Source organism: Triticum urartu, chromosome 7A (assembly GCF_056163025.1).
Source record: "Triticum urartu cultivar PI428250 chromosome 7A, HENAU_Tu73, whole genome shotgun sequence".
NCBI classification, from domain to species: domain Eukaryota; kingdom Viridiplantae; phylum Streptophyta; class Magnoliopsida; order Poales; family Poaceae; genus Triticum; species Triticum urartu.
Window position 1 is genome coordinate 22,384,373 of NC_141879.1, and position 16,256 is coordinate 22,400,628.

Below are 16,256 nucleotides of genomic sequence, written 5' to 3' on the forward strand. Positions count from 1 at the left end.
TAATAATTAATGTCGTGTGCATATATATTGCTCCATCACCACCTAAGCAACACAACCTCGAAAGTCTACCAGTTACTACACTTCTTCCTGCTAGCAGTAGGTCAGTGATGAGGAAAAGATAATTTCTAGTCTAGAGCCGAGAAGCATGGCAGAAGAAGAGATGCAGATCATGTATTCAATTAGGAATGTGAGGCTTCAAGAAAGACATGGTCATTGCCATGTAGAATTACTAGCGAAACAAGAAGAGCATAGGATATCAAACATCACGTACTAGGTGCAGCTAAATCCAACTTAGGCCTAGTGTCCCTTTTGCTTGTGAGCCCATTGAAACTAGTTGATTAGCAACATATCATGTATCCGCCGCAATCGTGGTTTGTGAAGCTCCCCTCGACCTTGATCAGATCTCTTAGGTGATAGAACCATATCCGCACAGGTTCCTTTCATGCAAACTATGTCATGTATGTACGTGTTTGTGTGCACTTACGTGAGTGATACGTTTCTGAAATAAAAGAAAAACAGAACCTTAACTTTTTTTTCGAGGGTAATAGCATTTTTTTAGGGATTTTTGAGGGGTAATAGCAAAGTTTTATATTGATCAAACCTTTAACTTTAATACCAACGGGGCTCAAATCGCAGGGCCATTTGGGCCCCGAGATCAGCCCCCCTTCCATCGGCTCAATAAACCCGCAGAAAGGAAGTCCCGGAATCTGCCGGAGCTCGCAATTCGTCGTCGTCGTCTTCCCCAGCACAGCACAGCACAGGTCAGTCTCCTCCCCCCCTCCCTCGCGCAGATCTCTCCCGCCTCCGCCCTGGGGCTGGATCCTTCCCGGTCCTTATCGGCCCTCTCTCTCCCGAACCCCGCGCCCCGTTCGCGGCCGGGTTTCTAGATCTGAGAGCCGCGCTGTCCGTCCTCCGCCGTGATCTGATTTCTTGAACTCTGATCTACTAGCTCGAAGCGGCGGAAGCAAGGATGCCGAAGGCCGCGGGGGATGCCAAGCTCCTGATCCAGTCCCTCACCAAGGCCTACGCCGCCACGCCCACGAATCTCAAGGTAAATTTCGTTCTCTTTCCCTGGTAGTATTTTCTTTCCTCTGCCGCTGTCGACTGCAGGGTTACTGATGTGCTTCTCCTGCTCCGCAGATCATTGACCTGTACGTGGTTTTCGCGGTCGCCACTGCCCTGGTTCAGGTAAAATTTGACACTTTGACGAGGGATGCAGAAGCTATCACTGATTTGGGATGGAGAAGTGTTGGCCTAGTGTAGCATAATGGTCTTGTAGGAAGATAAATTATGCTGTTCGGAACCATACCTGGTGATCTCCTAGAGCTATCTACTGATTCAATCGAGGGCAGATATCTTGTCTGTTTGTTTTACCACATTTCCGACTATTGGTTTGTTGAGTAGGAGTACGCTATCGGGTTGCAAAAATCCGATGCGCCTAGTAGTGCATAAGAAGGTCCGATACGAGTTATCCAGCCAGATTCTTAGGTTTGAGCACTTTGTTTTACTGGCTGACCGTTAGCCAGATTCTCTAGCCAGCAGGTTCTCTCTGAGCACTTCATTTTTTCTGGCTGAGGATTAGCCTTGTGTTCAACTCAAAAGTCATATGTCCTCTGCCCCCCCCCCCCCCCCCCCCCCCCCCCCCCTAGTTGCAAAATTAACCTTGGCGTGGTATCGCTGAGCCATTTGCAGAGTACTGAAATGCTCTTGGTTGTGACAAAACAGGTCATTTACATGGGAATAGTTGGGTCATTCCCCTTCAACTCTTTCCTGTCTGGTGTCCTGTCATGCATTGGAACTGCAGTGCTTGGTGGTAAGAATTTCTTTTTTTTACCCCTCCGGTTTCTATTCCCCCTTCCCTGTCTCCAGGATATATAATATAGAACTGTCGATGTTTTTGCAGTTTGCCTCCGTATTCAAGTCAACAAGGACAACAAGGAATTCAAGGTAACTCTACTTCCACTGCTATTTGTATGTCAAATTATTCTTTGGATTCCAACATAACATTCTATGTTGAAACATTATCTGCAGGATCTTCCCCCGGAGAGGGCCTTTGCTGATTTCGTCCTGTGCAATCTGGTGCTCCACCTGGTGATCATGAACTTCCTTGGATGAGCAACTGTCATACAAGGTGTCGAGATTTTGTAGTGTCCTAATGTCTAAGACTGTCAGCATGTTAGATATTCATGTGGCACCATACACACCTATGTAATCCGAGAGTTTCTCTATGAACTATAAGAATTCAGTGGATTTAGTGTTAACTTTGTGGAACATGAGAACTTATTCGATTGAGTGAAGACAGCGAAAAGTGATCACTTAAATATTAGTATTGTTCACTCATGATGCTGTGCTGAAAAAAACAGTGACCTGCTTAAAATGCAGTTCTGATGGCTGCAATGCACATTGATTAGTAAACCTGAATTCAGAATATGTCATAAGGCTTGTAGCCAACAACAAAATTATTAGATACAGCTTGTGCTTTGTGGAACATCACAACTCTCTCTTTAGGCTGATGTGAGGAAGAAAATCTCAATTCAGTGAGCATATGTCCTCATCATCCAATCTGAAGTTTTGATCTCAAAAACAAAAAGCATCCAGTCCGAAGTTGCAAGACCAGTTACAAATTAGCATTCCCTCATCTCATATTTCAATCACCATTTGCTCCTTGTGTCGTCAGGCTTATTGTTTGTTTGGAAGACAACTCATAACCACTTGACATCACAGTAATGCTCCGGTTGAACATATTAATAGAGTAGTGAATTGTTCATGATCAAACAATACAAAAAAAGATTCACACTGCGATTTTGTGTTTAACAGAACCCAACACTCAATACTCAGGAGAACACCTACAAGTATCGATGATTACAAAGACCAGTTACACATTAGCCTTCTCTCATCAGAACTTGCAAACATTTTATTACTTGTTGCGTCTTCAGGCATAGTTTTTCCTTGGAAGGCACCTGATGAACACATGCTGCTCTGACTGAACATGTTGGTTCAAAATAATTTCATAAAATTAACAGAGTAGTTAGTGTTTGCAGTCAATCAATATATAAAGATAATCCATTTCACACAGTGCAATGTTGTGGGGCAGTAGAACTCAACACTGAGCACTGAGCTCTGATCAATGAAACAGCCACAAGTATCCATGATATCTAAGTCTCTACTTGAAGAAGGCCAATATCCATCTAGAATTTGGAAACAGAAGCAACATCACAGCATCTGACACCAAACCAAGCGACCTTCCCCTACTTCTAAACTACTACTTGAAATCTTAGCACTCCTAACGGCCCTGTCAACGTTATCACCCTCAAGCCACTTCTGGCTTCAGGCGTGCAGCAATTCAGCAGGCAAGGATGCAGGGTCAAGCTCCCAGCAATCACCAGGAGGCAGTGTCGAGGCTTCACCCTTGGAGACTTTCCTCGCCGGTGTCTGATGCGAAAGCAACCCAACATCGCCCTCCCGGAGGTACTGAACGGCACGGACACCAATCTCGCGGCGGGTGAAGATGCTCCTGAAACCCTCCACCTTCTCCAGGTAGCCGAAGCTGATGCCGTGGACTTCACTGTACCCGCTGAGGAACACCACAAAGTCATACTTGGGCCTCCCGGTGTCGATGTACTCTCCGGCATAGAGCGCCCAGACCGAACCCTTTTTGGGGTAAACACGATACGCCTCCCTCGCCACCTTCTCGCAGGCGACAAGATGCGAGAAGACGTTCACCGAGTGCACCGTGACTTCTCTCCCAACCTTGAACGCCCCACATGGCTTGCCCTCCTTCCCATCAGGCTGGTGCTCCAGCCACCGTATCTGGGCACGGAACTGCCTGCCCGGCAATGCCGTCTCCACCAGCGCATAGTGCCGCGGCATGCCATCGTCGTCCCCATACAATGCCCACACCTGGCCTCTCTTGAAGCATTTCTCCATGCGGTCGGCGTCGAAGTTGTAGAAGTCAGAGTCCTCCACAGCCATCTGCCCCGAGTGATAGCTATCCGGCTCCTCCTCGGGCACCTCCAGTTCCGACTGCTCGTCAGAATCGTCACTGGATGAGCTCTGTGCGGCCCTCTGGTCTTTCCCTTTCCTCTTGGCGAGCTGGAGCTGCATCTCGGCGAGCGTCTTCTCCGGCTTGTGCTTCTTGGGCGGCGGAGGAGGGGGCACCTCGGCGGCGAGGAACGACCGGCGGCAGGAGGGGCATGTGAGGCGGAAGCCCACGTACTGCCGGTCGAACTCGTGGAGGAGGCGGCAGCCGGCGCAGGCCGTCCAGAAGGTGGGCGGCGGTGGCGGCGCCTCCCGCTCCTCCTTGAGCGCGGCGTAGGCGTCGGCCGCGCGGCGGAGCGCCTCCTGCGCCGCGGCGGCGGCGGCGGGGTAGGAGGAGGCGGCGTCGCCGGGGCGGAGGGATCTGGAGAGGGACTTGTAGTGGCGCCGGATGGCGTCGGGGTCGCTGGCGAGGGAGGACTTGGGGTCCTCGGGGAGGAGGAGGGTGGCGCGGGGGGAGCCGGCGTCGGCCAGGAGGACGGAGGTGGCGGCGAGGAGGACGGAGGCGACTGCGGAGTCCGGGTCGAGGCGGGCGGCGCGGCGGGCCTGCCTCTGCGCGGCGCGGAGGCGGCCCGCGGAGAGGTCGGCCTCGGCCTGCGCCAGCGCCGCAGCCGCCGTGGAGGTCGGCGAGGAGGCGTCGCCGGGCATCGTCGTCGGCCGCCGCCGGCGTGAGGGTTTGCTCGCGGTTTTGGTTGGGTGGGTGGGCTTCGGCTGTGGAGTGCTAGTTGAGAGTAGGGCAGCGTTGTGTCGTAGGTGGGCTGGCCCGTCTTTGTTTTGTTTGGGCTTTATGTAGAAAACTAACCTCTGTAACCAACGTCCAGGCCTGTGATATTTTTTATCCTCCTCTGGGAGGTCCTCTATGGTTCTTCTGTATACAAAATCAATAGCCATGTACGTGTATATTGAGTGGAAAATAATCCATGCAATTTTTCTTAAAATAATAGGATCGGCACTACTTTCATTTTTCAAGGGTCTGCATTGGAGGCTTTCATGGAGATCATAAAAGGCGATGAACAGGCCCTATGTACGTTCCTACTAAATGATGTCTCACAAGGTTACTTAGTACTGGTTATAAATCTTCTCACACCGTACACACTTGAGGTATGCTAGTGAAACCAAGCCGAAGAGCTTATTTTGGGCCCCAGAAAGTAGTAGCACGCATCGGGGTGCACATGCTTCTAGATGTTTACCGCAGAAAATCCACTCTCATATATGGCAATCATATGCTACAAGACATGCACCACAACATAAGTAGTCCTACCATAAGTTTAGTATAACATCTTACATCAGTAACTTCTATAACTGTGTCTCTCTTCCTCACAGACCACTATATATATTTTGGGGATTAGGAGGAATCAAGAACAAAACAATATGGGATGTACATTCGCAAAGGTCCACTGCATTCCAACGCAGCACCAGTGGGAGATCATGCACGGAATCGCCGTGAAACCTTGCTCGGCTCCGGCCGCTCCAGCATGGAGGTCGGACATCACATCATGTTAGATTGGTCATATGTAATCTGCCTGCTGGTGGCGGTTCGGACATCAGAGGAGGCTCACAAACATAGTGCCATGGGTCCGGAGATGGAGCCTACCCACTGATGAGCCGACCCAGGGAAGGACCCAAACCAGAAGTACATTACCAGGCTGTAGTGCACTAAATTGTCACGGATGAAGCGACGGTGTGGCGTCATGGCGATGAGGTTAGGGGAGGGAGGGCATACGAACACACGGTGTAAATCCTGGTGATACCTAAACCTGCTGTACACATGTATATAAATATATATTTTATATGTAAGGTGCACTGGAATATTTTGTGTACATGGGCACCCTGTAGAGAAAAAATCGATGTACAACACCTGCTGCTCTTTGCAACCTTTCAGCAATCCAACTTAGATCCCACAAGCGCATGCTTAGGTGTCTCACACGAGATCGATCTGTCGATCTTTGTTGCCTTATGATCCGGTTTCCCCTACTGGTTTCTTTTTCATCTATTCCTTCAACTCTTGCTTTTATTTAGCAAAATCCTTCAACAAAGGTAGTTCAAATTCAGCTCCCTAACTTTGATTTCTGTCAAACAGCTGCACTGTTTCTTGTGTTTTGTAGGTTCACCTTATTAATGGTTGGTTTATATTTCTTAATTTGCGAGTTAACATGTTCAATGATGGAAGCGGAGTTCAATTTGAGTATAGCAGCCGAGCTTGGCTTTGTTAATCTCAGATTCGCTGAAAATCATCAAACAAGGCTAATTGTACATGTCTTCCAATTTATGATAAACATTTTGGCATGTCAACTAAATCAGTAGCCCACGCACAACAAGGGTTATAATTTAATATAGCTAAGTTACATAGTCATCATTATATCCTTTTTATCATCAGAACATTTGCTTACATGCATAAACAAGGATTTCAGCAGCACAACAAATGCCCATGTAGCGTACAACCTACCTGACACCATCAACAAGTACCGCAAATTTGTTTCGGAACTTGCTGGTTGGTATTTACCACAATCTTTAAGGGGCATGTTAGTCTGTGTGGGAGTTTCGGCCTTACTATGGGAAATTGGGAATTGCCGAAATGACTATGTTTTTAATAGATCACACTCTCCAAATTTTCCGTATGTTATCTGCAGGGTCACCGCGCCAATCCGTACGTACTACGAAGTCATTACTGCAGAGTATGGACATTCAGGAGTTTATGGCCTTTGGGTGTAACCGTCTGGAGATGGTTGCACGGGCTTTATTCAACTGATTTTGATTGCTTGTAACTAAGAGACTATGTGGTTGAGTCATGTATCCTTTTGCCGACCGGTTGTGGTTCTATTTTTTCATTTGTACTGAGAATTCATTATAAAACTTTTGCACTTCAACAAATTATGGCTGTCTACATCATAATGCAAAGGCCGGGGCTATACCCTTTTAAAAATCATGCCTGTGTCATCCACACGGTAGATGAAGCCCATGTGACTCCAATTTATGGTCTCCAATGCTCCACCAACTAGTGGGTATGCTGCCACTATGAAATACATAAAATATGGGTCATTCATTTGTTTTGGAGTTCACATTTATTTGAATTTCATTATATAGTTGGTGACCACTTTACACAATGTAGAGACATAATGTGAAACAAATGGTACTGCACTACTGGTAGTTCAAAAATAATATAGAAAGGTACTGAAGTTGTTGTAGCATATTACAACAATTACTATGGACCAGGTCGGGGCTTGATATAAAGCTTCAGAAACACACATGAGGTATGCTAGTGTGCCACTAGGATGTAGAGCATGCTTGGGCTACGGAAAGTACCAGGACGCATTGGAGTGCACACTGGTAGAAAAAGGGCTTATAGTCCCGGTTCGTAAAGGCCTTTAGTCCCGGTTCAGGAACCGGGACTAAAGTGTCGGTACTAATACCTCCACCCTTTAGTCCCGGTTCAATCCAGAACCGGGACTAAAGGCCCTCCACGTGGGCAGTGCGCAGAGCCCAGTCAGGAGACCCTTTGGTCCTGGTTGGTGCCAACCAGGACCAAAGGGTCTCCTGACTGGGCTCTGCGCACTGCCCACGTGGAGACCCTTTGGTCCCGGTTGGTGGCACCAACCGGGACCAATAGGCATCCACGCGTCAGCACTTCTGTGGCTGGGGTTTTTGTTTTTTTTTTTGAAGGGGGGGGGGGTTGGGGGTTTTAGGGGGTTAATTTAGGTGTTTCATGTATTGTGTTAGCTAGTTATAATTAATAGAGAGAAGTGTCCTCTGTTATGTCTGTGCTTGGTCGACGCTACGTACTATACATACGTATATAGAGAGGACTAGACACGCTAGCTAGCTAGTAAGCAAACGAAGGAAACAGAAGATCGTCATGAACATATATGCATATATACAGAGAGAAGTGATATCGACCACCTCTCCTTCTCCGAGAGATTGGTCGAACAACAAGTTCTCGTATATCTATCTGACACTACCGGCTACATATATACAGTAATTATCTCTTACAAATATAATCATACGGACTCAGGGTTAACATAGAATTCTCCGTCTTCAGGGATCACGTGGTCAAGAAAGAATGCCGCCAATTCCTCTTGAATTCCTCGCATGCGAGCTGGTGCTAGGAGTTCATCCCGCTTCCGAAACATCTAATTTAAAGAAGGGGGTCAATACATATATATATGAATGAATGAAACTCAACACAAATGATGGTAATAAAATAAAATTGTGAATGTTGTTATTTACGTACTGCATATTGTTCGTCAGTGTAGCACCGCTCACAGGTCGTGTGGCGGATGGACTCGCAAACATAGTAACCACAGAAATCATTCCCTTGTTCCTGCCACAACCACTTTACAAGAAATAGAGGTTAATCAAACTGATAAGCAAGAATGCCAAATGGTATTGATGAAACTAGCGCTTGAATGACTAGTAGATGCGCTTAAAATGCTACTATAGCTAGTACTTACTTTCGGGTGTCTAAATTGTAGCTCCTTCGGCAGTCCCGGAGCTTTTCTGGTGAATTTTCTCCAAACCCTGCCGGACAAAGAAAACAATTACTTGATATATCAGGAAATGAACAAAGTTGCTGATATGGTGGATAATGATCGATTTAATTTACTTCTCGAGTATTTGAGTCATGTCTGCATAGTCCTTGGGATCTTTTCGTCTTGAGTCTAAGACGGTTACTAGTCCCTGCTCAAGCTTAATATGTAGGAGAATATAGTGAAAACTGCACACGCATGCATAACTCATCAATTACATTACTATAACCTTGACTAATATATAAGGGAAACCGAATACGCACAAGACAGTAACACTCACTTAAAGTTGTAAGGAAAGAGTATTATATCTTTGTTTTGATTTATTATCAACGATTCTAGCATGCTGGCCTCGGTTTCTGCGGCATGAAATTTAACCTGAGTTGCATCTATGAGATTTGTGTTAATGAACCCAATATCACCGACTTGTCTTTTCTTCAATTCGATGATCTTCAATCTGCATAATATAGTGAGGATGATTATAAATACATGCAATGAAAGAGCTAAGCTATATAGAGAAACTTAATGACAGAAGTAGTACTACTTACAGACAGTAGCAGGTGACAGTTGCTTTATCGAGGGCCAATTGATTGAAGAACTGATAGAACTCCTCAAATGGAACAGGCAACAGATCAATTCCAACGAGGTCATGCTCCGGTTTAACTCTCGCATACAAAGTACTCCTCCCCCCAGAGTCTCTGCAGATTTTCAAGTACCAATCATGCAATCTTCGCATCATCGTTGATAGAGATCTTTCATCTTTGACGAGAGGCTTCCCGTACTCATATCTTTGTATCTGCACGTCCATGGGGTCATAATTGTTGGAAATATGCCCTAGAGGCAATAATAAAAGCATTATTATTATATTTCCTTATTCATGATAATTGTCTTTATTCATGCTATAATTGTGTTATCCGGAAATCGTAATACATGTGTGAATAACAGACACCAACATGTCCCTAGTAAGCCTCTAGTTGACTAGCTCGTTGATCAACAGATAGTCATGGTTTCCTGACTATGGACATTGGATGTCATTGATAACGAGATCACATCATTAGGAGAATGATGTGATGGACAAGACCCAATCCTAAACATAGCACAAGATCGTATAGTTCGTTTGCTAGAGTTTTCCAATGTCAAAGTATTTTTTCCTTAGACCATGAGATCGTGTAACTCCCGGATACCGTAGGAGTGCTTTGGGTATACCAAACGTCACAACGTAACTGGGTGACTATAAAGGTATACTACGGGTATCTCCGAAAGTGTCTGTTGGGTTGACACGGATCAAGACTGGGATTTGTCACTCCGTATGACGGAGAGGTATCGCTGGGCCCACTCGGTAATACATCATCATAATGAGCTCAAAGTGACCAAGTGTCTGGTCACGGGATCATGCATTACGGTACGAGTAAAGTGACTTGCCGGTAACGAGATTGAACGAGGTATTGGGATACCGACGATCGAATCTCGGGCAAGTAACATATCGATTGACAAAGGGAATTGCATACGGGGTTGATTGAATCCTCGACATCGTGGTTCATCCGATGAGATCATCGTGGAGCATGTGGGAGCCAACATGGGTATCCAGATCCCGCTGTTGGTTATTGACCGGAGAGTCGTCTCGGTCATGTCTGCTTGTCTCCCGAACCCGTAGGGTCTACACACTTAAGGTTCGGTGACGCTAGGGTTGTGAAGATATGTATATGCAGTAACCCGAATGTTGTTCGGAGTCCCGGATGAGATCCCGGACGTCACGAGGAGTTCCGGAATGGTCCGGAGGTAAAGAATTATATATAGGAAGTGTTGTTTCGGCTATCGGGACAAGTTTCGGGGTCACTGGTATTGTACCGGGACCACCGGAAGGGTCCCGGGGGTCCACCGGGTGGGGCCACCTATCCCGGGGGGCCCCATGGGCTGAAGTGGGAGGGAACCCAGCCCATAGTGGGCTGGGGCACCACCCCCCTAGGGCCCATGCGGCTAGGGTTGAGGGGAAACCCTAGAGGGGGCGCCCCTTGCCTTGGGGGGCAAGCCCCCCACCCTAGGCCGCCGCCCCCCTAGTAGATCTCATCTACTAGGGCCGGCGCCCCCCCCCCATGGCACCCCTATATATAGTGGGGGGGAGAGGAGGGATTTCACACCAGCCCCTGGCGCCTCCCTCTCTCCCCGTTACGTCTCTCCCTCGTAGTATAGGCGAAGCCCTGCTACTGTGACGCCCTGCATCCACCACCACGCCGTCGTGCTGCTGGATCTTCATCAACCTCTCCTCCCCCCTTGCTGGATCAAGAAGGAGGAGACGTCTCCCGTCCCGTACGTGTGTTGAACGCGGAGGTGCCGTCCGTTCGGCGCTGGTGATCGGTGATTTGGATCACGTCGTGTTCGACTACATCATCACCGTTCTTTGAACGCTTCCGTGCGCGATCTACAAAGGTATGTAGATGCATCCAATGACTCGTTGCTAGATGAACTCCTAGATGATCTTGGTGAAACGAGTAGGAAAATTTTTGTTTTCTGCAACGTTCTCCAACAATAATGTACTTCGTCGGGCAGGTAATCTGCAGGATTGCTATAACCGGGCACCATCGTCGGATCATTATCGACATTGTGGCTAGGCACCTTGAGCAGGGGGCACGATTGCTTCGCTTGTTCGCCGAGCTGTGCAATTTGTTTCCCAGCTCGTCGTTGTTTCAGCCTTTGATCACTGACAGTACTTCCCGACCGCTACGCTTCGGCAAATTCCTTTCCAATAATGCGGTCATAGTTTCCTTTCGGCGAATCAGACTTTGGTGGTTTTGTCAGGGCAGCCAGAGTGCGCTTCACTTTCACCCGATCTACCTTCTCCTCCGGAGGTGGATGTTTCTTTGCTTTCACCCCTTTAAAGAATTTCTTCACTTCTTCTCGCGCGATCTCGGCGTTCTCCTCCTGGGTCCTCTCGTATGGTAACTTCTCTGGAGTCTTCAGAGAAGGACCGAATCTGTATGTCCTCCCGCCTCTGGTTGTACTGCTAGACGCCGACCGAGCAGACGTAGCGGTTGTCTTCTTTACTTGCTTAAGCGGTGGAGGAGAAGGACTACGACGCGCCGGAGCAGCTGGAGCGGCGGCAGGTCTCTTCCGCCCTTGCTGACGAGGCGGAGAAGGAGGAGGCGGGCTGCTCGAGCGCGTCGGCGCAGGCGGAGAAGGAGGCGGAGTGCCGCCGCGCGCCGGAGAAGGAGCCGGCCGAGGGCCCTGATCGTCACTCGCCGGAGGAGGAGGAGGCGGTGGAGGCGGAGTGCCCTGACTCGCCAGAGGAGGTGGTGGCGTCCAGTTCGGAAGGTTGATGAGGTCCTTCCGCCATAGGCATGGAGTCTTCAGAGCAGACCCTAGCCGAGTCTCCCCTTCACCGGTAGGGTGGTCAAGCTGGAGGTCCTCAAATCCCTCCGTTATCTCATCCACCATCACCCTAGCATATCCTTCTGGAATCGGCCGGCAGTGAAAAGTTGCGCCGGGTTCAGTAGGATAAACAGAGCCAACAGCCGCCTTGACCTTCAAATTCATCCATTGCGTCATAAGGTGGCAATTTTGAGACTCCGTGATAGCATCCACGGGATAGCTGGCAGGAGCCGTCAAGGCATGCTCTAGCTGAAGCAGCTCGGTGGAAGCCACGCTGCTTCTGCGCTGAGATGGCGGGGTAGCTTCGGGGGAGGCTTCGGCAGTAGTTTGCTGCGATTTGCTTCTCGTTCCTCTATCGCGTCCACCCTTGCTTGCAGCGCCTGCATTTGGGTCTGCTGCACTTTTTTCCTCCTCTCATGGGATTTGTAACCGCCTGCGTCCGGAAACCCAACCTTCCACGGAACGGAGCCTGGCGTGCCTCGTGTCCGTCCAGGGTGCTCAGGATTCCCGAGGGCCATTGTGAGCTCGTCGTTCTCTCTGTCTGGAAAGAACGTCCCTTCCTGCGTTGCTTCGATATACTGCTTAAGCTTACTGACTGGTATGTCCATTTGATCGTTCGTCCAAATGCACTTCCCTGTTTCAGGGTCCAGGGTTCCGCCAGCCCCGAAGAACCAAGTCCGGCAACGGTCTGGCCAGTTATTTGTCTCTGGTTCGATCCCTTTATGAACCAGATCATTCTCAGTCTTGGACCACTTAGGCCGGGCTACGAGGTAGCCACCTGACCCCGTGCGATGGTGAAGCTTCTTCTTCGCAGCATTTTGCTTGTTTATCGCCGACATCTTCTTACTCTTTTCTGATGTCTTGTGGGCCACAAATGCGGGCCAGTGATCTCTGATCTTCTCATATCTGCCCTTGAATTCTGGTGTCTCATTTTTTTCGACAAACTTATTCAGCTCTTTCTTCCACCTCCTGAATAGTTCTGCCATCCTCTTCAGAGCAAAAGACTTGATTAATTTCTCTTTAACTGGGTTCTCTGGATTATCCTCAGGCGGTAGGGTGAAATTTGACTTCAGCTCAGTCCAAAGATCATTTTTCTGCATATCATTGACATAAGACACCTCAGGGTCTTCTGTAGCTGGCTTAAACCATTGCTGGATGCTTATCGGGATCTTGTCCCTAACCAGAACCCCGCACTGAGCAACAAATGCGCTCTTTGTCCGGAGGGGTTCAATAGGTTGGCCGTCGGGCGCGATTGCTATGATCTCAAACTTTTCATCCGAGCTCAACTTTTTCTTCGGGCCTCGTCTCTTTACCGAAGTTGTGCTCGATTCGGAGGGCTAGAAAAAAGAACAAAGACTTAATTAATATGTGTACATACCAAAACAATGAATGCATCAATCAGCTAGTCAGCATAGGCTTAACTAATATATATACCTGGCCGGACTCGGTTCGGTCACCGGAGCTGTCATCACGGTCTCCTTCTTGCACCGGCATTGGGTCACCGGAGCCGTCCTCATGTTCTTCTTCTTGCACCGGCATTAGGTCACCGTAGCCAGCTTGTTCACCCTCTCCTTCCATACCATCGGTTTCGTTGAGAAACAACGAGATGGCATCACTTCCTTCTGCGATTATGTCCCTCAACAACGCTTCTTTTGTTGCTTCGTCTAGGGCGGTGTCCATAGTTTCTACAAATATTTACAACATGGCAATTATTATTCAAACATGACAGATGGATATATTAGTGCCAAACGTAGAACTAGCTACCTAATCATAGTAATCTATCGGGAGGGGGTATATATCGACAACGACGACACTACATCTATGTCCCTCGACGACCCTCGTTCCCGATAAAAAAAAGAGGAAGAAGAAGAAAAATAAGAGGAGAAGAAAGAATAGAGGAGAAGATCTCCTCTATTCTTTCTTCTCCTCTTTTTTTCTTCTTCCTCTTCTTTTTTTATCCTCTTCTTCCTCTCATGTTCGATAGGATCGCCGAGGGGTCGGGAGGTTGTGTAGTGTCTCAGGATTCAACAAAACCATGTCTTCATCATTAGGCGAAAGTAACATGTGCATGATGGTACGAAGCTCTTCAAAGTTGTTCTGGAACGGACTCCCAGATAGGATAATCCGCCTTTTGGTACAAAGTTCAGCAAGAGCCTTCCGAATATCGCTATTTGGAAGGCCTTTGCTGAATTGGTACCAAAAGGCGGATTATTCTATCCGGGACTCCATTCCAAAACAACTTTGCAGAACTTCGTACCAACATGCCCTGGTTACTTCCGGCTAATGGTGAAGGCATGGATTTCTTCAATACTTTGACACTAGGAAACCTCTCTCTACTTCCGGCTAATAAGAATAAGAAGAAGAAGAAGAATAATAAGAAGAAGAAGAATAAGAAGAAGAAAAGAAGAAAAAAAAGAGGAGAAGAAGAAAGGAATAGTGGAGAAAAGAGAAAATAGAATATATTCTATTTTCTCTTCTTCTCCACTATTCCTTTCTTCTTCTCCTCTTCTTTTTCTTCTTTTTTCTTCTTCTTATTTATTTCTCCTCTTCTTTTCGGTAGAGGAAACCCTAAATAGCTAGCAAGTTTCGTGGGTGTGAGATACATGTGGCCTTCGGTATCGGACACTACATCCACGTCCCACAAGTGACGTGGGCGTCGAAGCCCGCGCCACTTGTGGGATGTGGGTGTAGTGTCCGACACCGACGGTACATGTATCTCACACCGACGATACTTTCTATTTAGGGTTTCTCCTCTACCGCTCCTCGACCTCTCAACAACCCTCGTTCCCGATAAAATAAAGAGGAAGAAGAAGAAGAAAAAAGAAGAAAAGAAAGAATAGAGGAGAAGACTTCCTCTTCTTCCTCTCCTCTTCTTCTCCCTCTTCTTCCCCTTCTTCCTCGCCTCTCTCATGAATGTCCGACGTTCTCGACCCCCCCCATGTGTCGAAGAAAAAAAAGAAGAAAAAAAAGAAGAAAAAGAAGAGGAGAATATTCATCATTTTACTTTTCCTTATTTCTCTACTTATTTTCCTTTTCCTTATTTTACTTTTTCCTCCCCACTAACATCATCATATATATGAAAAAATGCATATATGAAAAAAAAACACCATCATATATATCATCTATCATCTATGAACAAAAATATTCCTAGATACATAAAAAATTTCTACAAATGAAAATAACCTAAAAAAATCATATGATCATCTATGAACAAAAAAAACATCATTTGATCATCTATCATCTATGAACAAAAAAATCATCATTTGATCATCTATCATCTATGAACAAAAATATTCATCATTTGATCATCTATCATCTATAAACAAAAATATTCCTAGATACATAAAAAAATTCTACAAATGAAAATAACCTAAAAAAATCATATGATCATCTATGAACAAAAAAAATCATCATTTGATCTTCTGTCATGCATCTATGAACAAAAAAATCATCATTTGATCTCTATCATCTATATATGAACAAAAATTTGCAAAGGGGATGGCGCCGGCGGCCGGACCAAGCTAAGGAGAGGTCGGCGGCGAGGATGGCGTCGGGGCAGGGGCGCGGGCGACGGCGAGGGCGGGCCGGGGCGGCGCGCGGGCGACGGCGACGGGGGCGGGTCGGGGCGGCCGCGTCGGGGCAGGGGCGGGCCGTGGCAGGGGCCCGGGCGACGGCGAGGGCGCGGGCGACGACGGGCACGGGCGAAGCGACGGCGACGGCGGGGCAGCCTGACGGCGTCGTCGGGGCGAGCTCGGGCAGCCTGGCGGCGTCGTCGGGGCGGGGAACTGGCGATGAAATCTGAAAAAACGCCAAGTCTTTGCTTATATAGAAAAGGCTTTGGTCCCGGTTCGTGGCACAAACCGGGACCATTGCCCCCCTTTAGTCCCGGTTGGTGCCACCAACCGGGACCAAAGGCCAATTTTCGGCAGCCCAAAGGGCGGGAAGCGGCGGCCTTTTGGTCCCGGTTGGTGGCACCAACCGGGACTAAAGGGGGGCAATGGTCACGGTTGGTGCCACGAACCGGGACCAATGCTCCCTTTCGTCCCGGTTGGTGCCACCAACCGGGACCAATGCCCTTGTGCTGCCCGCGCCCATAAGTTTAGTCCCACATCGCTAGTTGACAGCGCCCGGCACTGGTTTATAAGCTCTGCTGCCTCCTCCCTCTCGAACTCCTCTGAATAGCAGGCCTATGGGCCTAATTTGACACTGCTTTGCTTGTGGGCCTATTGGGCCTTCTGCGGGCCTGAATCCTGGCCCATGTAGGGTTTCCAGTCGTATTCAGGCCGTGGAGGCCCAGTAGGTGGCATTTTTTTTGGTTTTTTCTTTTTTATTTCT

The 16,256-nt window shown here is 48.0% G+C and overlaps 2 protein-coding genes across 3 annotated transcripts; one reads left to right on the forward strand and one right to left on the reverse strand.

The window, feature by feature from the left end:
- The first annotated feature begins 610 nt into the window (after positions 1–610).
- Positions 611–2,321, forward strand: LOC125520796 (dolichyl-diphosphooligosaccharide--protein glycosyltransferase subunit DAD2). 2 transcript variants are annotated; one of them, XM_048685818.2, is made up of 6 exons: positions 611–761; positions 950–1,051; positions 1,141–1,188; positions 1,726–1,813; positions 1,904–1,947; positions 2,032–2,321. In XM_048685818.2, the coding sequence occupies exons 2-6, from the start codon at positions 971–973 to the stop codon at positions 2,113–2,115; spliced, it is 345 nt and encodes a 114-aa protein (XP_048541775.1). In that variant the 5' UTR covers positions 611–761; positions 950–970; the 3' UTR covers positions 2,116–2,321. The 2 variants fall into 2 exon arrangements, with proteins under 2 accessions (XP_048541775.1, XP_048541774.1); XM_048685817.2 differs by having other exon boundaries at positions 619–754; positions 948–1,051.
- A 730-nt stretch (positions 2,322–3,051) lies between these two features.
- Positions 3,052–4,698, reverse strand: LOC125520795 (uncharacterized). Its single transcript, XM_048685815.2, has one exon. The coding sequence runs from the start codon at positions 4,681–4,683 to the stop codon at positions 3,328–3,330; it is 1,356 nt and encodes a 451-aa protein (XP_048541772.1). The 5' UTR covers positions 4,684–4,698; the 3' UTR covers positions 3,052–3,327.
- Positions 4,699–16,256: the final 11,558 nt, after the last annotated feature.